Source organism: Ambystoma mexicanum, chromosome 10 (genome assembly GCF_040938575.1).
Source record: "Ambystoma mexicanum isolate Mex_15411 chromosome 10, UKY_AmexF1_1, whole genome shotgun sequence".
In the NCBI taxonomy this organism is placed as follows: Eukaryota; Metazoa; Chordata; class Amphibia; order Caudata; family Ambystomatidae; genus Ambystoma; species Ambystoma mexicanum.
This window is the reverse complement of record NC_090932.1, coordinates 1,457,161,049-1,457,181,116: the sequence shown is the minus strand read 5'-3', so window position 1 is coordinate 1,457,181,116 and position 20,068 is coordinate 1,457,161,049. Positions and strand designations below refer to the sequence as shown.

The window sequence follows — 20,068 nt, the reverse complement described above, 5'->3', positions numbered from 1 at the left end:
AAGGTCCGGGAACCAGATCCGTCTCGGCCACGCCGGTGCGACGAGGATCATCCTGCATTGGGACCTCTTGAGCTGGCTGATGAGTAGAAGCAGCAGCGGCAACGGAGGAAACACATACAGGAACAGGCCACCCCAAGGGAACGAGAAAGCATCACCCATGCTCCTCGGCTGGGGAAACCTGCTGACGAACTTCTGGCACTTGAAGTTTGTCACCGTCGCGAACAGGTCGATCTGGGGTTTGCCCCATCGTTGGAAGAGCCGATCCACTTGATCCTGGCGTAGTTCCCAGTCGTGGCACGAGCGCAGCTCCCTGCTGAGTTGGCGATGGCGTTTTTTATTCCTGCCAGATAGAAGGGAACCAGAAACATCCCCTGGGCGACGGTCCAGTGCCACAGATCCTGGGCCTCCTTGGATAGGGCTGGGGATCTGGTGCCTCCCTGCTTCCGGATTTAGAACATCGTGGTGGTGTTGTCGGTGAAGATCCTCACGACCTTGCCTTTGAGGGACGGGAGGAACGACTTGAGCGCCCAGAACACGGCGTGGAGCTCCAAGATGTTGATGTGGAGGGACTTCTCCTCCGGGAGCCAAAGGCCTCTTGCGTGGAGATCTCCGGTGTGCGCACCCCATCCCTCCAGGGAGGCGTCCGTCGTCACTGTCTCCTAATGTGCCGGGGTCTGGAAGTCCGTGCCCGCCGCGAGGTGTGCAACGGGTGCCCCACCACTGAATCGTTCGACAGAAAACCTCGTTGAGCGGGATCTTGTCTTCGAAGCTGCCCGCCGCTTGCATTCAGCGGGCGTCGAGGAACTCCTGTAGAGGACGCATCCGTAGCCTGCGGGCGCACTACATAGATGCATGAGGACATCATTCCGAGGAGGGATTTGATGGATCTCATCCTGGCCACGTCTGTGGCTAGCAGGCGCTGCACCTTGCCTAAGATGGCCTTCGTCCTTTCCTCCGACGGTGACGCCAATTGTTCCACTGTATCGAGCTTCGCTCCCAGAAACAGTGCCACCTGCGACGGAACCAAATGGGATTTCGGGTAGTTGATGGAGAAACCCAGCTCCGTGAGTAAGCAGATGGTCTTCGCTGTGTGCTCGACGGCGAGTTCTCTTGTCCTTGCACGGATGAGCCAGTCGTCCAGGTAGGGGTAGACGTGGATCCCCTGCAGGCGCAGCCGCGCCGCCACTGGTGCTAGGCACTTGGTGAACACCCTGGGTGCCGACTTCAACTGATCCCTTGGAGGCTCCCTGACTGCCTCTGGCACTCCGAAAGGGCCGTCGTTGCTGAAGGACTCCCAGGGCTGGGGCCGTCTCTGTGTCGGCCTTGATGGCCTGCAGCGACTCATCCACTGTTTTCCCAAACAGGTTGTTGCCGTTGAACGGCATGTCCAAAACCCTGGTCTGCCCGTCCTGATGGAAGTCTGTCGCCTTGAGCCAGCCTTGTCGTCGAAGGCAAACACGGTTGCCCAACTGGCGAAACCCAGTGTCGGCAATGTCCGTTGCCACAGTTATGGCGTGGTCCGACGCCACCTCACCTTCCTGCAGAATCTCCAGGGCCTCCGCCCTCTTGTCCTCTGGTAGGAAGTCAGTACGGGGGCTACCTTGTACCTTAGCTCCCTGTCATAACGGGCCACAATTGCTATGGCGTTGGCCGCCTTAATTGTTGTCGCCGCTGACGAGATGACCCGTCGCCCCATGGCGTCCAATCTCTTACCCTCGCCGTCAGGAGAGGAAGTAGAGGTTGAGGCTGTTGCCCCCGCTGCCTTCTTCTTGGCTGCCGCTGAGACGACCGAATCTGGCATAGGTTGAGCCCTGAGGTTCAAAAGGGGCGGCGTCGGGGACCCGGTACTTCTTCTCGTACCTGTCCCTCTTGGCAGGTGTCGTGGATGGGTTCTTCAGGATCGCAAGTCCCTCGTCCCAGATATCGTCGAGTAACGGTACCGCGAGGACCGTCTTTCTCTTGGCCTCTCACCGTTGGTAGAGGAAACCCTCCTTCTTCTGTTCCTCGGGGCAGAGCTGGAAGAGCTCAGATGCCCTGGCGATAATGGCGTGATAGGAGCCAATTTAGTCGGGCGGGGAAGCCCGAGGGAGTGGTGATGGAAGGTCTGTCCCGTCGTCATCTGTCCCCGTCGTCCTATCAGTCGCCGTGTCATCCCTGGGTTCCAGTGAGGGGGATGAGGGCTCCACGGGTCGTGGGGGCATGAAGGGCGGGGAGGGGTGAACTCTCCTCCGCTTTTTCGGAGGGCTTCCCGACGGGCCCGGTTCTGGATCGTCCGCCTGGGTTCGTGGTAATCTCGTCTTTATCTCCGTGTATAAGGTTTTGATTGCCATCAGAATGACCGCCGAGTTGTCCTGAGGCTCGGACAATGGCTGCGACGGGAGGGATGGCTGCTCCTCCACTGGGGCCTCGTCGCCGCCACTGTCGCTTTCTTCGACCACCTCTTCGGGATCCCTCCTGTGGGATTGTATCTTCTCGAACCTCTCGTTGAGGTTCTTCACGGTTTCCACGAGCTCCTCCTCAGAGGCTGAATCCGTGTCCGTGACGGCCACCGCCCCCCCCCCTCTTTTTCCACCGGGGTCTTCACGGGGGTCTTGTCGATGGGCTGGAAAGAGGATTCCCTCTGCGGTGGCAGGGAAACTCTGGGCCCAAGATCGCTTCCACTGGTGTAGCCTCCCCAGTCTTTGCAAGGGCCTCCGTGACTCCCTCGATAGAGGCCTTAGCCGGGTGAATCAAGGCCTTTGCCACCTTTGGCGCGCTTGAGGCCTTCACCTTGGGGGGAGGGTCACCGCCTCGCTCCCCCTCGGCCGAATCCTTTGAGATCGACCGGGGCTTCTCCAGAAGCTTACCCGGGTTCTCAGATTTCCTCTTCCCCGAACCAAAGCCTTGGCTCGTAGTCGATGGTGCCGGGGAAGGTGCGCCCTGCCTGGCAGCCGAAGAGCCCGACCGTTCGGCGCTCCCGGTGCCCGCGGACTCGTGGTGCTTAGCCTTCTGTTGAGCCTCCGTCGCCGGGGCACCCTCACAGGACTTAGAAGACCGCTCTGACCCTTTCTTCTTCTCACCCGCTGGGCCTTTCTCCAGCCAGCTGGCGAGGCGGGAACAACGATCCCTCATGGTCCGTTCCGATAGGTTCTTGCAGAATGCACAGTCCTTCTCCACATGCGTCTTGTCCTCATGAAGGCAGTAGAGACATCTCGAATGCTCGTCCTCCTTGAAAACATTCTGTAACCCGCATCCAGGGAAGTTCCTGAACAGCTTGGATCCGGGCGTCGAGCTTCCCTTGTCCTTGGCCATGTCCATGGTAGGCCTCAGATTTTCTGGAATCCACCAAGAAGCGTAACTCGACGAAAACTTCACCCTCGAGGGGCGTAGAAAATTCTGAAACGGGTCCCCGTTGATCAGAAGTAGAACGGTGGCGCTTGAGGCTCGATTTAACCAAAAAATGAGAAAATCTCTTTGAAAAAAGCGAAAAAACGCAGTAAAAGCTCGAGAGCTATAGCACGAGGACTCCCAACACTTGAACGTGCGGTAAAAATCTGAGGATGGCTGCCAGGAGAAGGGCTTAGGGAGAGGGCAGTCATTGTCTGGGGGCAGTATGACCCAGAGACCAGTGATTGGTTACTACTAAGAAAGACAGATCAGAAACTAAACTGATACTGAATTCTTTCTTTACCGAGGATTCCCAGCCTGACAACGGGGAATATTCATGAGCATGTGAATCCATGCCAGACCCCATGCTGGAGAATTGCTCTATTCCTCTAGGCTCTCCCCTCTGCCGGGCTCTTTCCTAGGGCCTTCTGGTTCCTGTAGTTCTAAAATGGGTCCCAGTCTTTCGAATGAGCGCCCACGGGGCGCCGGACCCCTCTGCACCTGGACCTCAACTGGGCTTTCTTTAAAGTTCAAACATACACACTAGTTGTTCTTCTGGTAAATTCCTTGAGTTCAAAAATGTTGCCACTTGCATCATTGGACTCAACACAGTTCGGTTTTCTATCAGTTTCCTCCGACTACCGGCTGTGCTGAACTCGTTGGCTTCTTTGTTCTCTGACGTCAAGGACAGAACCACGGTAGCTGGCTTGCCTCTCTGCCTGCATCATCAATGAGGGAGGGCCCCCATGTACCATTGACATCTGCTGCTCTGCACACCAGCTCCCGGTCTTATGATTTCCCTTTCGGAGGCTTTGTGGGTCTGAGTTGAAAAGAGCAAGGGCAATTCCCCCTTCATCGTCCTTCCAGGTTTCACTGTCTTTTTTCCCCGTTTTAAACTACCGGATTGGTGTAGCCGTCTCCTTGTGCGATCGGCCATGCTCGAAGTGTGCTTTAGTGCTCCACTTTTTATCCCTGTGGGCAAGGTAAAGGGCCATCAAGTGTGCGTGATTATTGTCAATTGCCAGACTCTCCCTGACTTGTGTGTTGGGACATGTGAGGTAAATGGCTCTGGTGTTAGTCTGTTGTCTGTTACATTGTGAGAAGGTTTTAGTGTGGGAAAAGGGGGGGTAGAGCTAAATATCCTACAGGGTAGGATGGGGAAAAGGTGTTACAGGGAAGGGGATACCGCGTCTCAACCCTTGGTGTCCCACTTCCACTCTCCGAAGACCCCTCACCTAGGTGATCCTTCCCCACTGGTCCACCCCCAGGAACTGGATCCAATAGCGATGGCTGTGTCCTCGCCACCGGGGCGACAGATCTCCGGGGACTAGCGGATGAGACACCTCCAGGTTTCTCACACAACCATTTCAAGCACTGTAGAGTAGTGTGGAAGGATAGATACAGGACGAAAGATCAGGTCAGGTCAGCCCCTTGCTTATTTAAGAGGAGGATGGCCATGGCCGTTTTGAAAACAGAGGGAAAGCAAGCGTAGTCGAAGGACAGGTTGAAGAGTTCAGTGCGGTGAGAGACCACTAAAGGGGCAATAGGCTTGACTAGCAAGGAGCAAGAGGGTCTGATGGAGTACAAGAGGGGTTAGCCTTCATCTGTAGAGATATCACTTTGCCAGTATTATTGTGACTAAAGAAGGATATTGAGCCAGAGGATTGATGAGAGTACGCAGAGTGTAAAATGTAAGAGGGTGAGTGTGAGGAAGGTCAGAAGAGAGTGTCTACGTTTGGACATTTTTACAGTGAAGCATGGTTATGTTATGCTAATTATACTTGTAAAGTGCAATTTACACCAGAAGGCATCATGGCGCTAAGAACAAAAATAAAAAATATGTTTTCAGGTTGTGGCAAAATAAAAAGGGATTATCAATGGCGCGAGGGGAGCTTACTCCAAAGTGCGGCTTCTGCCACAGAGAAGGCATGGCCACCCAGTCTAGAACGATAGAAATGGGGTATCTGAATTAGGAGTGCATTCAGCTAGGCCATTAGTTGTGAGAGTGGAGTTGATAGCCATAGATTTAGGAGGAGTGTGGTGGGGTGCCCTGTAGCTGGCGAGGATAGTTGGAGTGAGATTCACTGAGGGTTAGGTAGAATTCCCTTTTCGCTCTATCAAGAGTGGACTTGAGAGAGTTCAGAGCAGAGAGGTAGAGTTGCCGGTCCTCATGCGAGTGGGAATGCCCTCATTTGCGCAGCAGCCGATGCGTGTCTGTGGGGACAGAACGTATGAAAGGAGTGAAACATGGTTGAGGATGCTGGGATGTAGGGGTGAAAGTAAGCAGTGGGAAGTGAGAGGAGAATGAGTCATATACTAGGGATTGGAAGCTGGATAAGGCAGTGTTGGTGGAAAGGCCACCCTGCTTGTTCAGGTAAAACATCATTGTAGAATTGTCTGTCCTGAACAGAACCGAGCTGTCCCTGATGACGGGCAAAAATGCCAGGAGGGCTAGGCCCACTGCCCTGAGCTTGAGCAGATTTATATGCAGGAGGGCTTCCGTCCTGGACCATACCCCATGAATTACCTAGCCGAAAGGAAGGAGTCCGTCATCACCACCAGGGTAACCTCCAGTCGGGAAAAGGTGGCTCCCACTGAATCATTGCCATCCATCTGCCAAGAGCAAAGATCGGGCTTCCCAATGAAGACCAGTTCCTGAGATGGGCACAACTGTGACTTCCTCTGGTTGAGAGAGAATCTCAGCTGATGAAGGATATCTGCCAATCTTTTCCAGGAGTGCACCACCCCTTCGGGTGACGCCGCCCTCAACAGCCAGTTGTCCAAATAACGGTACAGATGATGGCCCTCCAAGCGGAAAAGGCCCGCCACTGCGTTCATCAACTTTGTGAAAACATGAGTGGCTGAATTCAGGACGAAGGGAAGAACCCTGTACTGAGAGTGGTACGACAATCTTGAATCGCAGATACATCCGATGCAGCTGGTAGATGGGACCATGCAGGTACGCATCCTTGAGGTCCAGGAAACACATCCAGTCCCCTGAACACATATACTTGGCGATGTGCGCGGAAGTAATCATCTTGGAATGTTCCAGCGGTAAAGACAGATTTAGAAATGACAGGTCCAGGACAACCCTCAGGCCAGCCTGGTTGTTTTTGGGTACCGCAAAAATCCAGGAATAATAACCGGAACCCCTGTCTAACAAGAAGAACTTGTTCTATCGCCTGCATCTCCAAGAGCGAAATGACCTCCCATAAAAGAACCGGGGACCCGATCTGACGGAGAGGATGAGAGGATGGTAGAGGCCAAGAAAGAGGAAGAGTGAAGCCTGTGGAGGCTACCGATAGGATCCACGCGTTGCTCAAAAGACACTTTCAGGTATATTGGAACAGAGCCAAACACCCACACCCCTCCCCCACAGGCTGTGTTCCACGACCTTGACGTCACTGCTTCTTGGCGTCAGAGGAGGGGGAGCGAAAACAACAAGTGCAACGTCCTCTACTGCTTCCTCTTTTTTGTCACTGGGTGACCTGTGTCAGGCCTCTGTGTACCGCGGTCTGGAATCCTTTGAACCCAGAGAAAGCGCGGGGCTTAAACCTGGGACTGAGGGAAGGATTTCTGACCTGGTTTTTCAGGATGGCCAAGGACTTGGCGGTTTGAGTGGAGATTTTCTTCTATGTAAAGTGGTCATCGGTTGACGAATGAAAAAAAGGTCCACAACCTCGGAGGGCAGATCCAGGATCTACTCTTGCACATCAGATGAATACTTTGTGGCGTGCATACATGCGGTTCTTCACATTACGACCCCAAGGCAAAGCTCTCTGCTGACAGTGTCAATGTGTGAGACAGAAGACTCCATGATATACTGCTCAATGGCCCAGGCATCTGCCAGACAGGCCTTGAAGGAGGCTTGCTTGTCTGAAGGGAGGTTGGGCAGAAACTCCCACCACAGCTTCTGGTTAGCCGCAAGAGGGCGTCTGTGTTGGCTTGCCGCAGATGTGGTCAAGAGATGGAATAACAGCGCTTTCCCAAAGACTCAAGGACTTGGAGGCAACTGCAGGTGGCTCCTGTAGAGGAAGACGACAAAGACGATGGGTTAGAATACAAGGGGGCCCAGCCACCACTGAGGGATGCGGCTGGGGGTTGGAGGTGAGGAGGGGTGGCTCCCCGTCCGTAGGCAGAAACCTGCTGTCCAACTTCTTGTTCATCTGGGTGCTGACTCCTAGACCCTTTGGCCACCTGGAGTACATCCTTCTGGAGAGGGATGCTAAACCGGATCATGGTGGGCTTCCCAAGACCTCTGCAAGCACTCCCGACTCCTGGGGAACTTCCTCGAGCAGAGGGATCCCCAAGAACTACGCGAAGCCCTGAAGGCAGTTATGAAAGGCCTTAACAGATGCCAAGGGTCCATCGTCCTCATCGCCCGCGCCCCCCACCCAACTTCTTCACAGACGAAGGGGAATTCAGGCCAAGGGACAAAGGTGCCAGCAGGCCCCCCCCCCCTATGTTCAGAGCTGTAGACTGGTCCAACGGCTGTTGAGGGTGAGGCGTTAGTGATACAGGAGGAGGTGGAGGGGTCAGAAATTATATGTTACTCACTGTAGTGACTAAGGTACTCCTAGCACAGTCAGTCCCCTTTCCTCCAAACTGTATGGGCGTCCTTCGATAGGGATGGGAAACAGTACCTTTTGCACCAGAAAAAAATGGTCTTCCCTTTAAATCTAAATGCATGCGGGGGAGCAACCCTGGGAGCGTGCGCTCCCCTGACTCCGCCCACTGGCGCCACCCTCAGCCCCCTTTCACGTATCGGCTATATTACAATTGCCTAATGACACAGGTTTATTAAGGGGGAGGATGGTGGGACGTTTGGAAGAAAGGGGATAATGGACTAGGAGTACGTTAGTCACTACGGTGAATAACATAATTACTCCTATGCCCTGTCCCCTTTCCTCCATACTGTATTGCCGATTACAACTGAATGCAGCCCTGGGGAGGAGAGTTGCACCTCTAAGTTTTTCAAAACTGCCTGGCCAAAAGCTGCGTCTGATCTGGCGCTGGCATACAAGCAGTAGTATTTGCAAAAGGCTGACGGGGAAGCCCAAATAGCCGCCTTGCTGACTGTCTGCCATGGAATATGTCTTTGGAAGGCCATAGCCGTGGCCTTGGCTCAGATGGCGTGGGCATGCATGTTTGCTGGCAAAGACATGTGCTGCCCCCTGTATGCTTCCTTGATGGCCATCACCATCCACCTTGCTATTGAAGCCTTGGATACTTGACCACCAAAAGTGACGAAAAGGGCATCCGATTTAAGGAAGCTCTTAATCCTGTCCAGGTAAAATCTTAGAGCATGGCGGCATCCAGACAGTGCAACACCTTCTGTGCCTCGTCCTTTGGATCTGTAAAGAATGTCCGAAGTACTATCTCCTCATTGAGGTGAAAAGATGACACGACCTTTGGGAGAAATGAAGGGTGCGTCTTTAGCACCACTTGGCCCAGGTGTATACGGCCCCGATGCCATTAGCACCTGTATCTCACTGATCCTACGCACTGAGGTAAGGCCACCCAGCAGAGCACCAAGGTCTGATGAGACGAAGCTTCTGTGGCTCCTTGACATTGCAGATGACCCTGTGAATCAAAGGGTTAGGAGGAAAGACGCATGCACACATGTTCCACTGGATCTGAAATGCATCCCCCAGAGAGCCCCTGCCTGGACCCATCCAGGACGCAAACTGGTGGCGTCACCTGTTGTTCCTGCTGGGGAATGGGTCTACCCGAGGCTGGCCCCACCTGAAGATTTCCCCTCAGGACATCCTTGTTCAACTGCCACTCGTAGTTGTCGACCCCAGGCCTTCTGAGTCTGTTCAACTGCCACTCGTAGTTGTCGACCCCAGGCCTTCTGAGTCTGTCCGCCTCCAGGTTGGACTCCCCCAGGAGGTGGACTGCTGAGAGGTAAATGTTGTTCAATAGTGCCCATGTCGATGGACAGCCTGCAGAAGGGGACGGGGGGGGGGGATACCTTGTGACCACTTGATTGTTGATGTAATACATACATGTGGAGCTGTTTGTCTGAATGCAAACTGACGTGTTGCCTACAATGAGGAGGAACGCTTTGAGAGTGAGCCAGATGGCCATCATCTCTAGCTTGTTGATGTGCTCCAGTCATTACTGCTTTGACCAGATTCCATGGACCAGGGTACACCCCCCTATCCCCTCTAGGGAGGAGTCTGTGGTAATGGTGACCTCCGGTATTGGCTGTCTGAACGGCCTGCCCACTAACAGGTTGGCCTCTGTCCTCTACCAGGAGAGATCCTGGTGCAGATGCTGCTGTATGCCGGCTAGAGCCGCTTGGGAGCCCGTTTCCTGATGCCAAGAGACTGAGAAGTGTAGCTGGAGCCTCCTCATTTGGAGCCTTGTATGTGGCACTGCCAGGAGACAAGCTGTGATTATTCCAAGCAGGTGTTGGTACCACCATGTTACTGGTCTGCTGAGGAAATGGCCCGCGACCCTCATTGCCAAGATCTTGTCTTCCAAGGGGAAGATCATCTCCACCCTTGTATCCTAAATGAGTCCCAAAAAGGCTAAGGACTGCGCATGAAGTAACTTATTTCTTGAGGTTGAGTGAGAACCCCAAAATCGAATAGCATGTGCGTTAGGCTGGCTGCCATGCGCTGTACTGTATAGGGGGACTCTGCTTGTGCATGTCAAAGTATGGGTAAAGGTGGTGGCATTCGGCTCTGAGCAGGGCTGCAGCAGCATTCATTAACCTTGTGAAGACCCTCGGGCCGAATTGAGGCCAAATGGGAAAAACCTTGTATAGGAAAAGAAAGCCCATGACCCTAAACCTGAGGAAGGAATGATGGGGCTCCCAAATCGGGACGTGAACGAAAGCATCTTTCAGATCCAGGTAGCACATCCAGTCTCACCAACACAGTGTCTCCGCTATCAGTACTGGCATAACCATCTTGAACTTTTCAAGGGGTAGGGAAAGGTTCAAGGTTGACATTTTCAGTACAACTCTCAGGCCAGACTGGTTATTTTTCTGTATGGCAAAGATGCCTCGCTGTGGGGCTAGAACCTCCTCCATCACCTGACTCGCCTTGAGCGAGTGGATCTCTGCCAGAAGAGTTGCCGTCCCAATCTGTGGGAGTAGGGGAGGGGGGCGGGGGGCCAGGAGGTTGAGGTGGGGGGGTTAAGGACAGGCGCAAGCCAGAGGAAACCACTAAGAGAATACATGGGTCTGCGAACCTTGCTCGCCAGGCATGAATGTGAAGGGAAAGCCTGCCCCGCACCGGAGAACTGTGGATCTGGATGGCACCATCACTGTTTCTTTCCTTCTGAGGCTGGTGCCTGGGAGGGGGACTGGAAGAAGCCCTTGTGCGCTGATTTGTGCTGCTTGCATTGGTGCTGGCTGGGCGACCTGTCCGGAAGCCTAGAACGCGCCTGAAGCCACCGAAGGTATGACCTCTATCAGAGCATGGGTGACTCTGGCTATAGGTCTTGGGCGCTGGCTTAGTTAAAATTGACAGGGACTTAGCTGTTTGGGAGCTTTCTTTCTTTTTATCAAGCTCCTCGTCTGTAGTTGAATGAAACAAGCCCCCTACCCTCAAATGGTAGGTCGAGAATGCAATCCTGCACGTCAGGGTTAAACTTAGTTGCCTTAAGCCAAGCTGTCGTCCTCATGTCGGTGGCAACACAAATAGCCCTGCCTGCAGTGTCTATATGTGCCACTGTGGACTCAATGATATCCTGGGCCACTCTCTTTGCCTCTGCCAGGCCTGCCTTAAAACTTGTCTGACTGTGTGCTGGAAGCTAAGGAAGGCAGTCTGCTATCGCCTGCCAAAGTCTCTTTTTCACTGCGGCAAGCATGGCGTCACCATTAGCTTTTCTCAGGTGGAGTGTAGCATTGGAATAGATCTTCTTCCCATATGCCTCCAGGAGCTTTTCATCCTTTCCTAGGAGGGCTGATGTTGGGGCAGATGTGGAGGCTTGTGGCTTAGAATACATAGAGGTTGCTGCTATAACTGAGGAATGAGGGTGCACCGACAGCACAAAGGCATCCCCCTCCGCCTGCCTATATTTGGCATCTAGCCGCTTATTTGTAGGTTGTGTGGAATGTGGCTTTACCAAACCTTTCATGGCCAAGGCTTCGACATCCTTCAGAGGGATGTTGGTTTTTGTGGTTGAGCGGATGGCCAGCACCTCTGCCAATACCCCCGCCTCCAGTTGTTCAACCTGTGGCTGTGGGATCCCAGATACTCTGCGACGCCCGACAGCCTCTCATGGAATGCCCTAGCTGAGGAGGTGGTGTCCTGGTCCTCACCGTCGTCTGTGTCCCCCGCTGTGTCCTGCAGGTCAGGTGCTGCTGGTGGAGTGCTGGAAGGTGCTGCGGGCAGCTGTGGCACCCAGTGACAGAGGTTGCGGTGGGGGCTGCACCGATGGCAGAACTGCTGTGGCGATATGCACTTGGGGGTGGGAGTAGGGGTGCGGGAACCGGGGCCTGCAGGAGGTTGAAGCGGTACAGGAGGAAGCATGTCTTAGATGCCCCCCTCCCCGAGTATGGTGTCCATTTGAAGCAACCTAATGAGGGTGAGTAACTTCTTGAAGAACCTGTCCTCGCATACTGGTGAGGAGCTTACTTGCATGGGAACGGATCCATGAACCTGTACCTGTTGCTGTGCTCTCACCACCCCTTGCCTCATGTAGCTAGGGTATGTGTATCGACGCTGCACGGATGCAGTTGGGTATGAGGTGGACCAGGTAACTGAAGTTGACCAATCTCACCTTGACGTGCGGTCCAATGCTTGCACGCTGGAATGGGAAGCCCTGGAGGAGCCACCATTTTATCCTGTACTGCACCACGTGCCTTCTGCGTAATGACTGTTGTACTGGAACCAGTATCCGCCTGCACGCTTGACTGCCAAGGCTCAGACTTTCCCTGCACATCAGTTAGGGGATCTGGGAGGCGGAGTGCCCTCGGCCATGATGCTGGAAGTGCTGGTACTAGGTTAAGGTGCCCCCTCAGGATCGAGCCCGGTATCAGAGCAAAGCCCCTCGAGGAGATCCCTGGTACTTGAGCCTTGCGGCCCCTCATCAGTGAGACAGGGAGGGTCCCTGGCCCCCCTCAGCCGGTTGGACGGTAGCTCTTGGAGCCTCTGTGCCCTTGCTTGTCTTAGGACCTGGAAGGCCCCTCCCCCTTGGATGCTTCCCAAGGAAGGAGTCTCCCTTGCGGGGTCCAGAGGAGAACAGGGCACCTACCTTTGGCCTGGTCTTCCTCCTAACTTACTCTTTGAGGTTCCCCAGAGATCTTGAGAACAGCTCCCTCCACCTGGCCAAGCGGTTCTTCAACAAATGCGGGTTGAGTGCGTTACACGCTGAGCAGTCGTGGTCTGGGCCAAGGCACCACAGGCAGAGCATGTGTGGATCAAACGTGGGGAAGGAACCCTCACAGACCGGACATCTGTAGAAGCCTGCTGCTGTCGAAATGTGCTGGGGAGGAGCTTGGCACCAGAGGACAGAGTACCTTTAACTTTGAAGAATTGACTATGGAAAAAAAGAAGGGAAAGAATATCCTGTGGAAGTGCGCGTGCAATCATGAGGCTTGAGCGCTCACCCAGGAGCGCTAGCGAAATCAGTCCGCTCCTGTTGACGTGGAAAAGAGGACTGGGGAGTGGTGCCGGTGGGCAGAGTCAAGGGAGCGCATGCTCCTGGGGACGCACCCCAGAGTGCACATCTAAATTTAAAGGGAAAGACAATGGTTTCTAGTGAAAAAGGTTCTGTTTCCATACCCAGCAAGGGACGCCCATGCAGTATGGAGGAAAGGGGAAGGGACGTAGGAGTATGAGAGAGGAGGGAAGCATGAAGGAGAGTTACGTGTCATCCGCATTACACTGGAAGTTAGGAGAAAAGAGACCAATGTGTTAGGGGGTCAAGGTAGATGTTGAAAAGCCAAGGCGAGAGAATAGAGCCCTTAGGGACACCACAGGTGGAGCGCAAGATGGAGGAGTGAAAAAGGGCCAGTTGAACCTGGGAAGGTCGTTCAGAGAGGAAGGTGGTCAGCCAAGGGTATCACAGAGCGTGAGTGGCATGATTGACCGTATCATAGGCAGAGAAGCGATCAAGAAGAATGAGAACAGGAGAGTTGGAATTAAGATTAGAAAACTGGTGTTCAGGAGTGCAGTGTCTGTGCTTCTGGCAGCTCTGAAGCCAGACTGGTGGTCGTGGTGCCAGCCAACAGATTTAGTGCAGTGGATAAGCTGAGAGCGCCAGCTTCTCCAAGAGATTGCCCAGGAAGGGGGGTAATGGAGATAGGGTGGTAGTTAGCTGGACAGGACGGGTCAGCAGAAGGCTTTTTGGGGAGAGGGTGGACAAGGAGTGCTTGAGGAGTGACGGGAAAGATCCAGTGGCAAAGGAGTGATTGCAGAACTCAGTCAAGGCAGGAGCAAAGGATAAAATGTTGTCCTCCATAGTTCTGGAGAAGCAGAGGAGCAACTGTTTGGATGAGACTTTCATAGAGCAGACTTGTCTACAAACCTCATCTGGTGATATGGGAAGAGGAGAGTAGGCGGGAAGGGGGGGGGGGGCAAGAGAGGCCTGAGAGCGTGTGAGGGTGAAACATGAGGTGTAGAGGAGAGAGAGGACAGGATGACCTGAGTTTTAGTGCTTAAGTTAGAGGCCAGAGAAGAAGTGCACAGGGCCAGAGACGGCAGAGGAGAAATGGAGACTGCAGTAGGATTAGCATGTTCATTGCAGATTTTGAAAAGTTCATGTGTGTTGGTAGTGGCCCCAGAGATGCGGGCATGAATATAGGCCCTCTTCTTTGAGCAGATGGAATGTCTGTATTGTTGCTTGACAGAGGATGTGTTTAAAGCCTGCTACTTTCGCTCAGCTGCTCTGCATCTCTTGAAGTACTGGTCTATTTCATAAGCTCCAATTCAAAACCTCTCTAAAATATGCATTTTTCACAAACATATTAACGATAGTATGACCCACTTTATTGAATCAAAGATTAAAGGGGAGAGGAGCGGAGAGGAGCAAAAAAGAGGAGAAAGGCCTGCTTTCTCATTGCACTCACTCTCTGGGTGACTTAAGGGTGGAAAGAGGAAGCGGGCCTGTCATTCAGATACTTCATACTTTTTACAAAATCCTACTATTGCACTTAATATAAAGTTTGATGCTCAACTTCACATGGTTACCAAAACATAGGGTAAGTGACGTTGGTTTGATTTTTCAAAACAGCAATATAAGGATTATTCTACATCAGATGTATCAAGTGGGCATGAAATGGATTTTTTTTTATCAAACCCCACAAAACCATTGTATTAAAAGGTAAAAAACAGTTGAAATGTTTAAATAGAAACATAATACCTTTCAGACAAAAAGATAGTATGAAATCAATGTATTTCGTGGTGTTTTCTACAACTGTTTATTAGATGGAGATGTAGTATAAATATTGCCAGTTCATTGTGTGGACACAATACCAAAAACCTTAGGTCATCTGCAAAGTCTATATTTAATAATGAGTTGTGAAAAACATGTCTCCCATAATTTTCAACCTCTCAATATGTTCCTGGTTGTGAAGAATGCCTTCAGAGGCGTTTTCTCTCTTTCCTTTTTGGAGCAAGATCCAGGTAATCTACGACAGCTGTTTTTGAGGGTAATCTGCTGATCCATTGCTCACCTGGTTGGTGTGTCATATAAGGAAAGTGCGTTGTTGTAGAGACTGGAATGGGCTGTAGGGCACTTTGGGCAAGAGCAGCTTGTGGACCACCAGGAGGCTGTGCTGTCATCAGCATCATTGGGTGGCCAGTGGGGTGCGATTGGACCATTCCAGACTGTACATGAGCCTGAAATAAAACAAGCAATACATTATAACCATACTCTTTCACAACAAAACTTTACAAACACAACTTTCTCTATTAACATGCTTCTGCAGAAGACATGATCTGCCAAATGGTGGTTTCTAGAATTTCAATCTAAAGGTCATTTGATGCACAAGGGTGAGTTATCTTGGTCAACTGAAAAAAGAGGAGCCATATTTGAACCTAGGAGACTGCCTTCTCAAAGTTAGTGAATAACATTACAGTTCATACGTAAGTGAGGTGAAGAGAAATTCATCATTTGATACCAACATTTACTACTGAACGCAAAAGTGAAGCCACGCAACAAAACAGCATCCCATTTTCCACGGAACCTAAACCAAGAAAGAGTGTCTCAGTACTTAATAGAATGTAAACAATTAAGTTAGGAACCAATGCTGTTGTGTTGTCATATTTTCATGAAGCAAATAATGGCCAACTATTCCCTTTTGTTGGAGCTGCAATAATTCATGTGATTAACAAATGTACTGGTAGACAATTTACTGACCACCCTCATTGTGTAGAAACTGTTAATCCGAAGGAGTAATTGTCCCAATTAAACTTGGAAGGGGTCTAATACCAAAATAATCACCAATTAGAGGGAAATTGGATGGGTTTTCAGAAACACCAAATCTCATCAAAGGGGCTGTATGAATTTCATGGATTCGACTGTCGTGGTTACCTAACCAACGGACACCATTCCAAGTCAGAGAGCAAATCTCGCATGTAACTGGGTTTGAAAGAGGGCCGATTCATAGTAGAAAAAATGTCTCCCATACATCTTAAAGCAAGATCTGCAGCTTGGAGATTGGTAATTTACAGCAATTATAGTAAAAATGCTCTTCAACATATACATACTAAACATCTAAGTTCGCTGTATAGAAAAAAATAGCTTTGACCACACCATGCCACAGTTAAATAACACGGCCAATCTACACTGGTCATGGTAATTTGATACAGTACCATTTCTGAGCATTCTGTCTCCTTTATGATATGCCTACATTAACAAAACGCTTCATATTTAGGACTCCAAGAGCTGCACTTAAGTGATACCAGATTCCATCAAGAATATTGCCTGTATTTCATGAAAAGAGAAATGACATCAGTTACCTGATGCAAGCAACTCTAACCTTCAAACAAATAAGTCATTTGAACTTGAGGATCATCACTGAATTGGACACTGCATTTCTGAGCAAACACGACTTTCTGGCAGTATATCAATCAATTTTTTCCAGAGAGCACACATTGTTTCCAGTCACATAACTTGGGCACATTCAAATTTCTGGTATGCCCCAAGCACAAAAACAGTTAGGGGTTCAAAATTAACAGTATTGCAGGAACACACTAGGCTAATTAACTGCAAATTGGGTTTCATTCCGCATGGCATCATGTATTTACCTAGGCTCTTGGAATTATAATCTTTTGTTTAAATTAACAGGAGCATAAAACATGCGCATGAGCATCTGTGGCTACACGAGCCACAAATGCATTCAGCTCTCCTTTTGTCTGTGCAGAGAGATCTAAACAGCTTCTCAAGTGGGAGATGTTCAGAGACACTAATTAAGCAATATAACCTGAGTTAGGGGGGTGGGCATTGGCTGACTGGTAAAACCTCCCCCACCCCCAGGGGGTAATATTGCTCTTAGTACACCAGCATGTTGTACCGCGGTACTAAGAGTGTTTTTCTCAAGTTGACATAGGAACAAGTTACTTACCTGTAGTCTTGTTCTCCAGCATGGTCTTGCATGTATTCACATGCCCATGAATATTCCCAGTTGGCAGGCTGGGAATCCTCGATAAAAAGAAAGCAGTTCAGCTTTAAACTACTTGTCTCCTCTATAGCCTATTCGTGTCCTTTGGGTGATACTGTCCCCAGCTAATGACATTCATCCTCCTAAGCTCCAACCCTGCTGGCCATCTTCAGATTTGGTAGTGCACGTAAAGTGGCAGTATGAACCAAGAAGAGCCAGAGACGGGAAGGAGGGAGGGCTTGCATGTCAATCCATGCAAGATCCATGCTGGAGAACAAGTGTTACAGGTAAGTAGCTTGTACTTTCTCCAGCATGGGGTCTTGCATGGTAACACTTGAGTATGAGCGCGATACAAATAAACTACATATCCTCTATCATATCATTCACATACTCATGAATAAGATTACACAGCAGTATGTATACACAACCACAGAAGGTGGCAAGGCTCACAGAAGCAATACATTCGCCCCTGGAACAGACTTGCATCAAACAAACAGGTTTGCGTAGCTCTGCTTGGCCGACCCCGGACCCCTCCCTGGAATCCCTGTGAAAACAGAATTTCATGAAGGTGTGGGTCGACTTCCACGTATGTCAGGCAGGGGAACACCGGAGAGAAACATTGTTGCTGCGATGGCGCTGGTGGAGTGGCCTCTCAGCCAGCCTGGAAGCGGTCTGTTGGCCAGACGATGGCAATGCGAGATACAGCCAGAGCGTCACCTGGAGATGGAAGCCTTAGATAAGAACTTCTTGTGTCCCACAGGTCCAAAACTGACAAAAAGCTGCAACTTCGTCTGAAGGTTTTTTGTGCATGCCACAGAGCACTTCAGGGCACAAGCAACGTCCATTGAATACAAGGCACTTTTAGCAGGCGACGATAGGTTTGCAAAAAAACTGGTAGAACCAAAGGCTTGTTGAAATGACAGTCCGACTGAACTTTAGGCATGAAGGTAGGATGAGTTTGCCGAACAACTTTAATGGGATGGAAGGACAAATACAGATGCTTACAGGAGAGGGCTTGTATCTCCCCAGCCCACCAAGGTCATAGCCACCAGGAAGACAGTCTTTCACCACAGTAACTTTAAGTGGGCACAACGCATTGGTTTAAACTGAGGCCCCTGAGCTTAGACACGGACCAGATTCAGTTCCCAAGCCGGGGCTTTCACCGGCAGGAAAGTCCTGAAAAGTCCCCAGAGGAACTCCTTAACGAGCCTATGCGACCACGGAGAGAGTTTGTCCGGACCCTGTGTGTAACGGGATATGGCGGCTAGGTGGACCTTCATAGATGCATGGGCAAGATCAGCCTTGGCCAATGAAAGAAGGTACGGGAGGAGCTGCAGAGCCGTGGCGTGCAGGAACGCAATTCTCTGCACCCGGCACCCCCCTGTGAAGCACTTCCACTTGTGGCTGTAGCAAGTCAAAGTAGAGGGGGCATTGGCTGTGGTGCTGGAAATGCATTGGCGGGACAGGGCCTGTATATCCTTGGCCTGTACTCACTTATGTGTGCTCTGTGTTGTTTTCTGCACAGGAGTCCAGATGGAACTCCTGGCAGTGCAGCATTTCCTCTTTATGGTTGTGGTGGACAGAGACCCTGGGATACCCATATGGCACCCATGGGTGGGAGTACAACCCTGTACCCATAGTGTAGGTTTTTGGGCACCTGTGTGTGGCCCACAGAGCAGGGTAGGGTAGGGTAGGGCTGGTGGCAGCTCCATGCTGAACGTGACAGGTGCTCTGAGTATCTTCCATTTTGGGATACCCAGGCCCTGCCATAGGAAATCAGTTGATTCCCGATAGAAGGCAAGATGGCCCCTGTTTCTATTGCCCGTTACCCTGTTTTGCCAATGTTCTGGGAAGCCCTGACTGTCGCTTCCCTTGACTGGCTGTTGGGTGGAAGAACCATGTATGGTATTATGGGGAAGTGCAGGCCAGACTGGCTGGAGCCTTCACAGTGACTGTATGTTGTGGGTACACCCTTGGGGGTGGGACCTGTGTGAATAGTGTGTGATCAATATGCATTCTATGTTATGGGTGTCTGGCTTCTGTGTATGTGACACAAAGAACGAGACAGCCCTGACCTGAAGCTGACATGAATGCAGTGTGGTGTGCGGAAATAAAGGCTGGATTCTTGCCCAAAGCCACATTCCTTGTTATGGGTGTCTGGGTGGAAATGAATAGCCTGAATGCCTGTGAGCCTGATTGGCTACCTGCCTGCATGAATGCCCTTCTGCAATTGGTGGACTGAGCTTGGCTCAGCTGAGTGATTGAGGGACAGATGTGTAGTATATCTGGCAACCTCTCACTTCCCAATTTGTTGAGAAGCTCAAGTTGAAACTTGAAGCTGCTTATCCTTGAAGCCCAGCTGGAAGATGAATTGCTGCTGCTTTCCTTCAACTAAATCTAAAAGCGGTCAAGTCTGTCTCGGACTGATCCAAGAGGACCTTGCTAGGAGTCCTCTCCCCGATCTACGAGGGATCATCATCCAGAATCTGATCTTCATTGTGGTACCTTGGAAGCGAGTACTGAAAAGCTGTCGACCGGAGAAGGGGTTCACCGAGAATCTTTAAGTAAAGCACCCAGACATCAAGGCCATCGAAGTCCATTGCCGTCAACCGGGGTTCGGAGGATTGCCGTGACCGCTGGAAGCCAGTCAAGCCGTGTTGCCCAGAAGCGGGGACAGCTTGACGATGTGCTGCTTGAGGACGGGCGCTGCAACGCTCCAATTTGCCTCAGAACATTGAACGAATGGCTTCCTTGCCATTACCGTCAACCACTTTGTCTCGCCGGAGAAAGTCAAGGTCGTCAACGACTGAGGAAAGTCTGCTGGTGGGTTTCCCGCCACCCGAAGTCCATGAAGACAGATGAGTGAAGATCCGAAGTCCAGCCCGTGGTCGAGTCCTGTTCGAAGAACTATCCCAATGTCTGCTGCTGGGTCAACGTTCACCACTGAGTCTTCTTTGTGACACCGAACTCTTTGCACAGAGGTGGACCGCACGCCTCGTCTTCACAGGACTTCCAAGATCGATCATCGAAGAGCACAGCGTAGGTCGAAGCTGCCATCTCAACCCAAGTGTTCACCTTTCTTCGAGGAATCTCGACGCACTTTGTCTCCTGCTTTAAAGGGAGTCCACTCTCGAGGGA

At 51.4% G+C, this 20,068-nt stretch overlaps 1 protein-coding gene across 10 annotated transcripts in view; it reads right to left on the bottom strand.

The window, feature by feature from the left end:
* ATXN2 (ataxin 2) overlaps positions 1-20,068 on the bottom strand; it is a 2,542,428-nt gene that overhangs the window by 121,108 nt on the left and 2,401,252 nt on the right. For all 10 annotated transcript variants that reach the window (XM_069619525.1, XM_069619517.1, XM_069619521.1 and 7 more), the window contains one exon: positions 15,002-15,167. In XM_069619525.1, the coding sequence (XP_069475626.1) occupies positions 15,002-15,167 (166 nt within the window). The remainder of the gene's footprint in view (positions 1-15,001; positions 15,168-20,068) is intronic.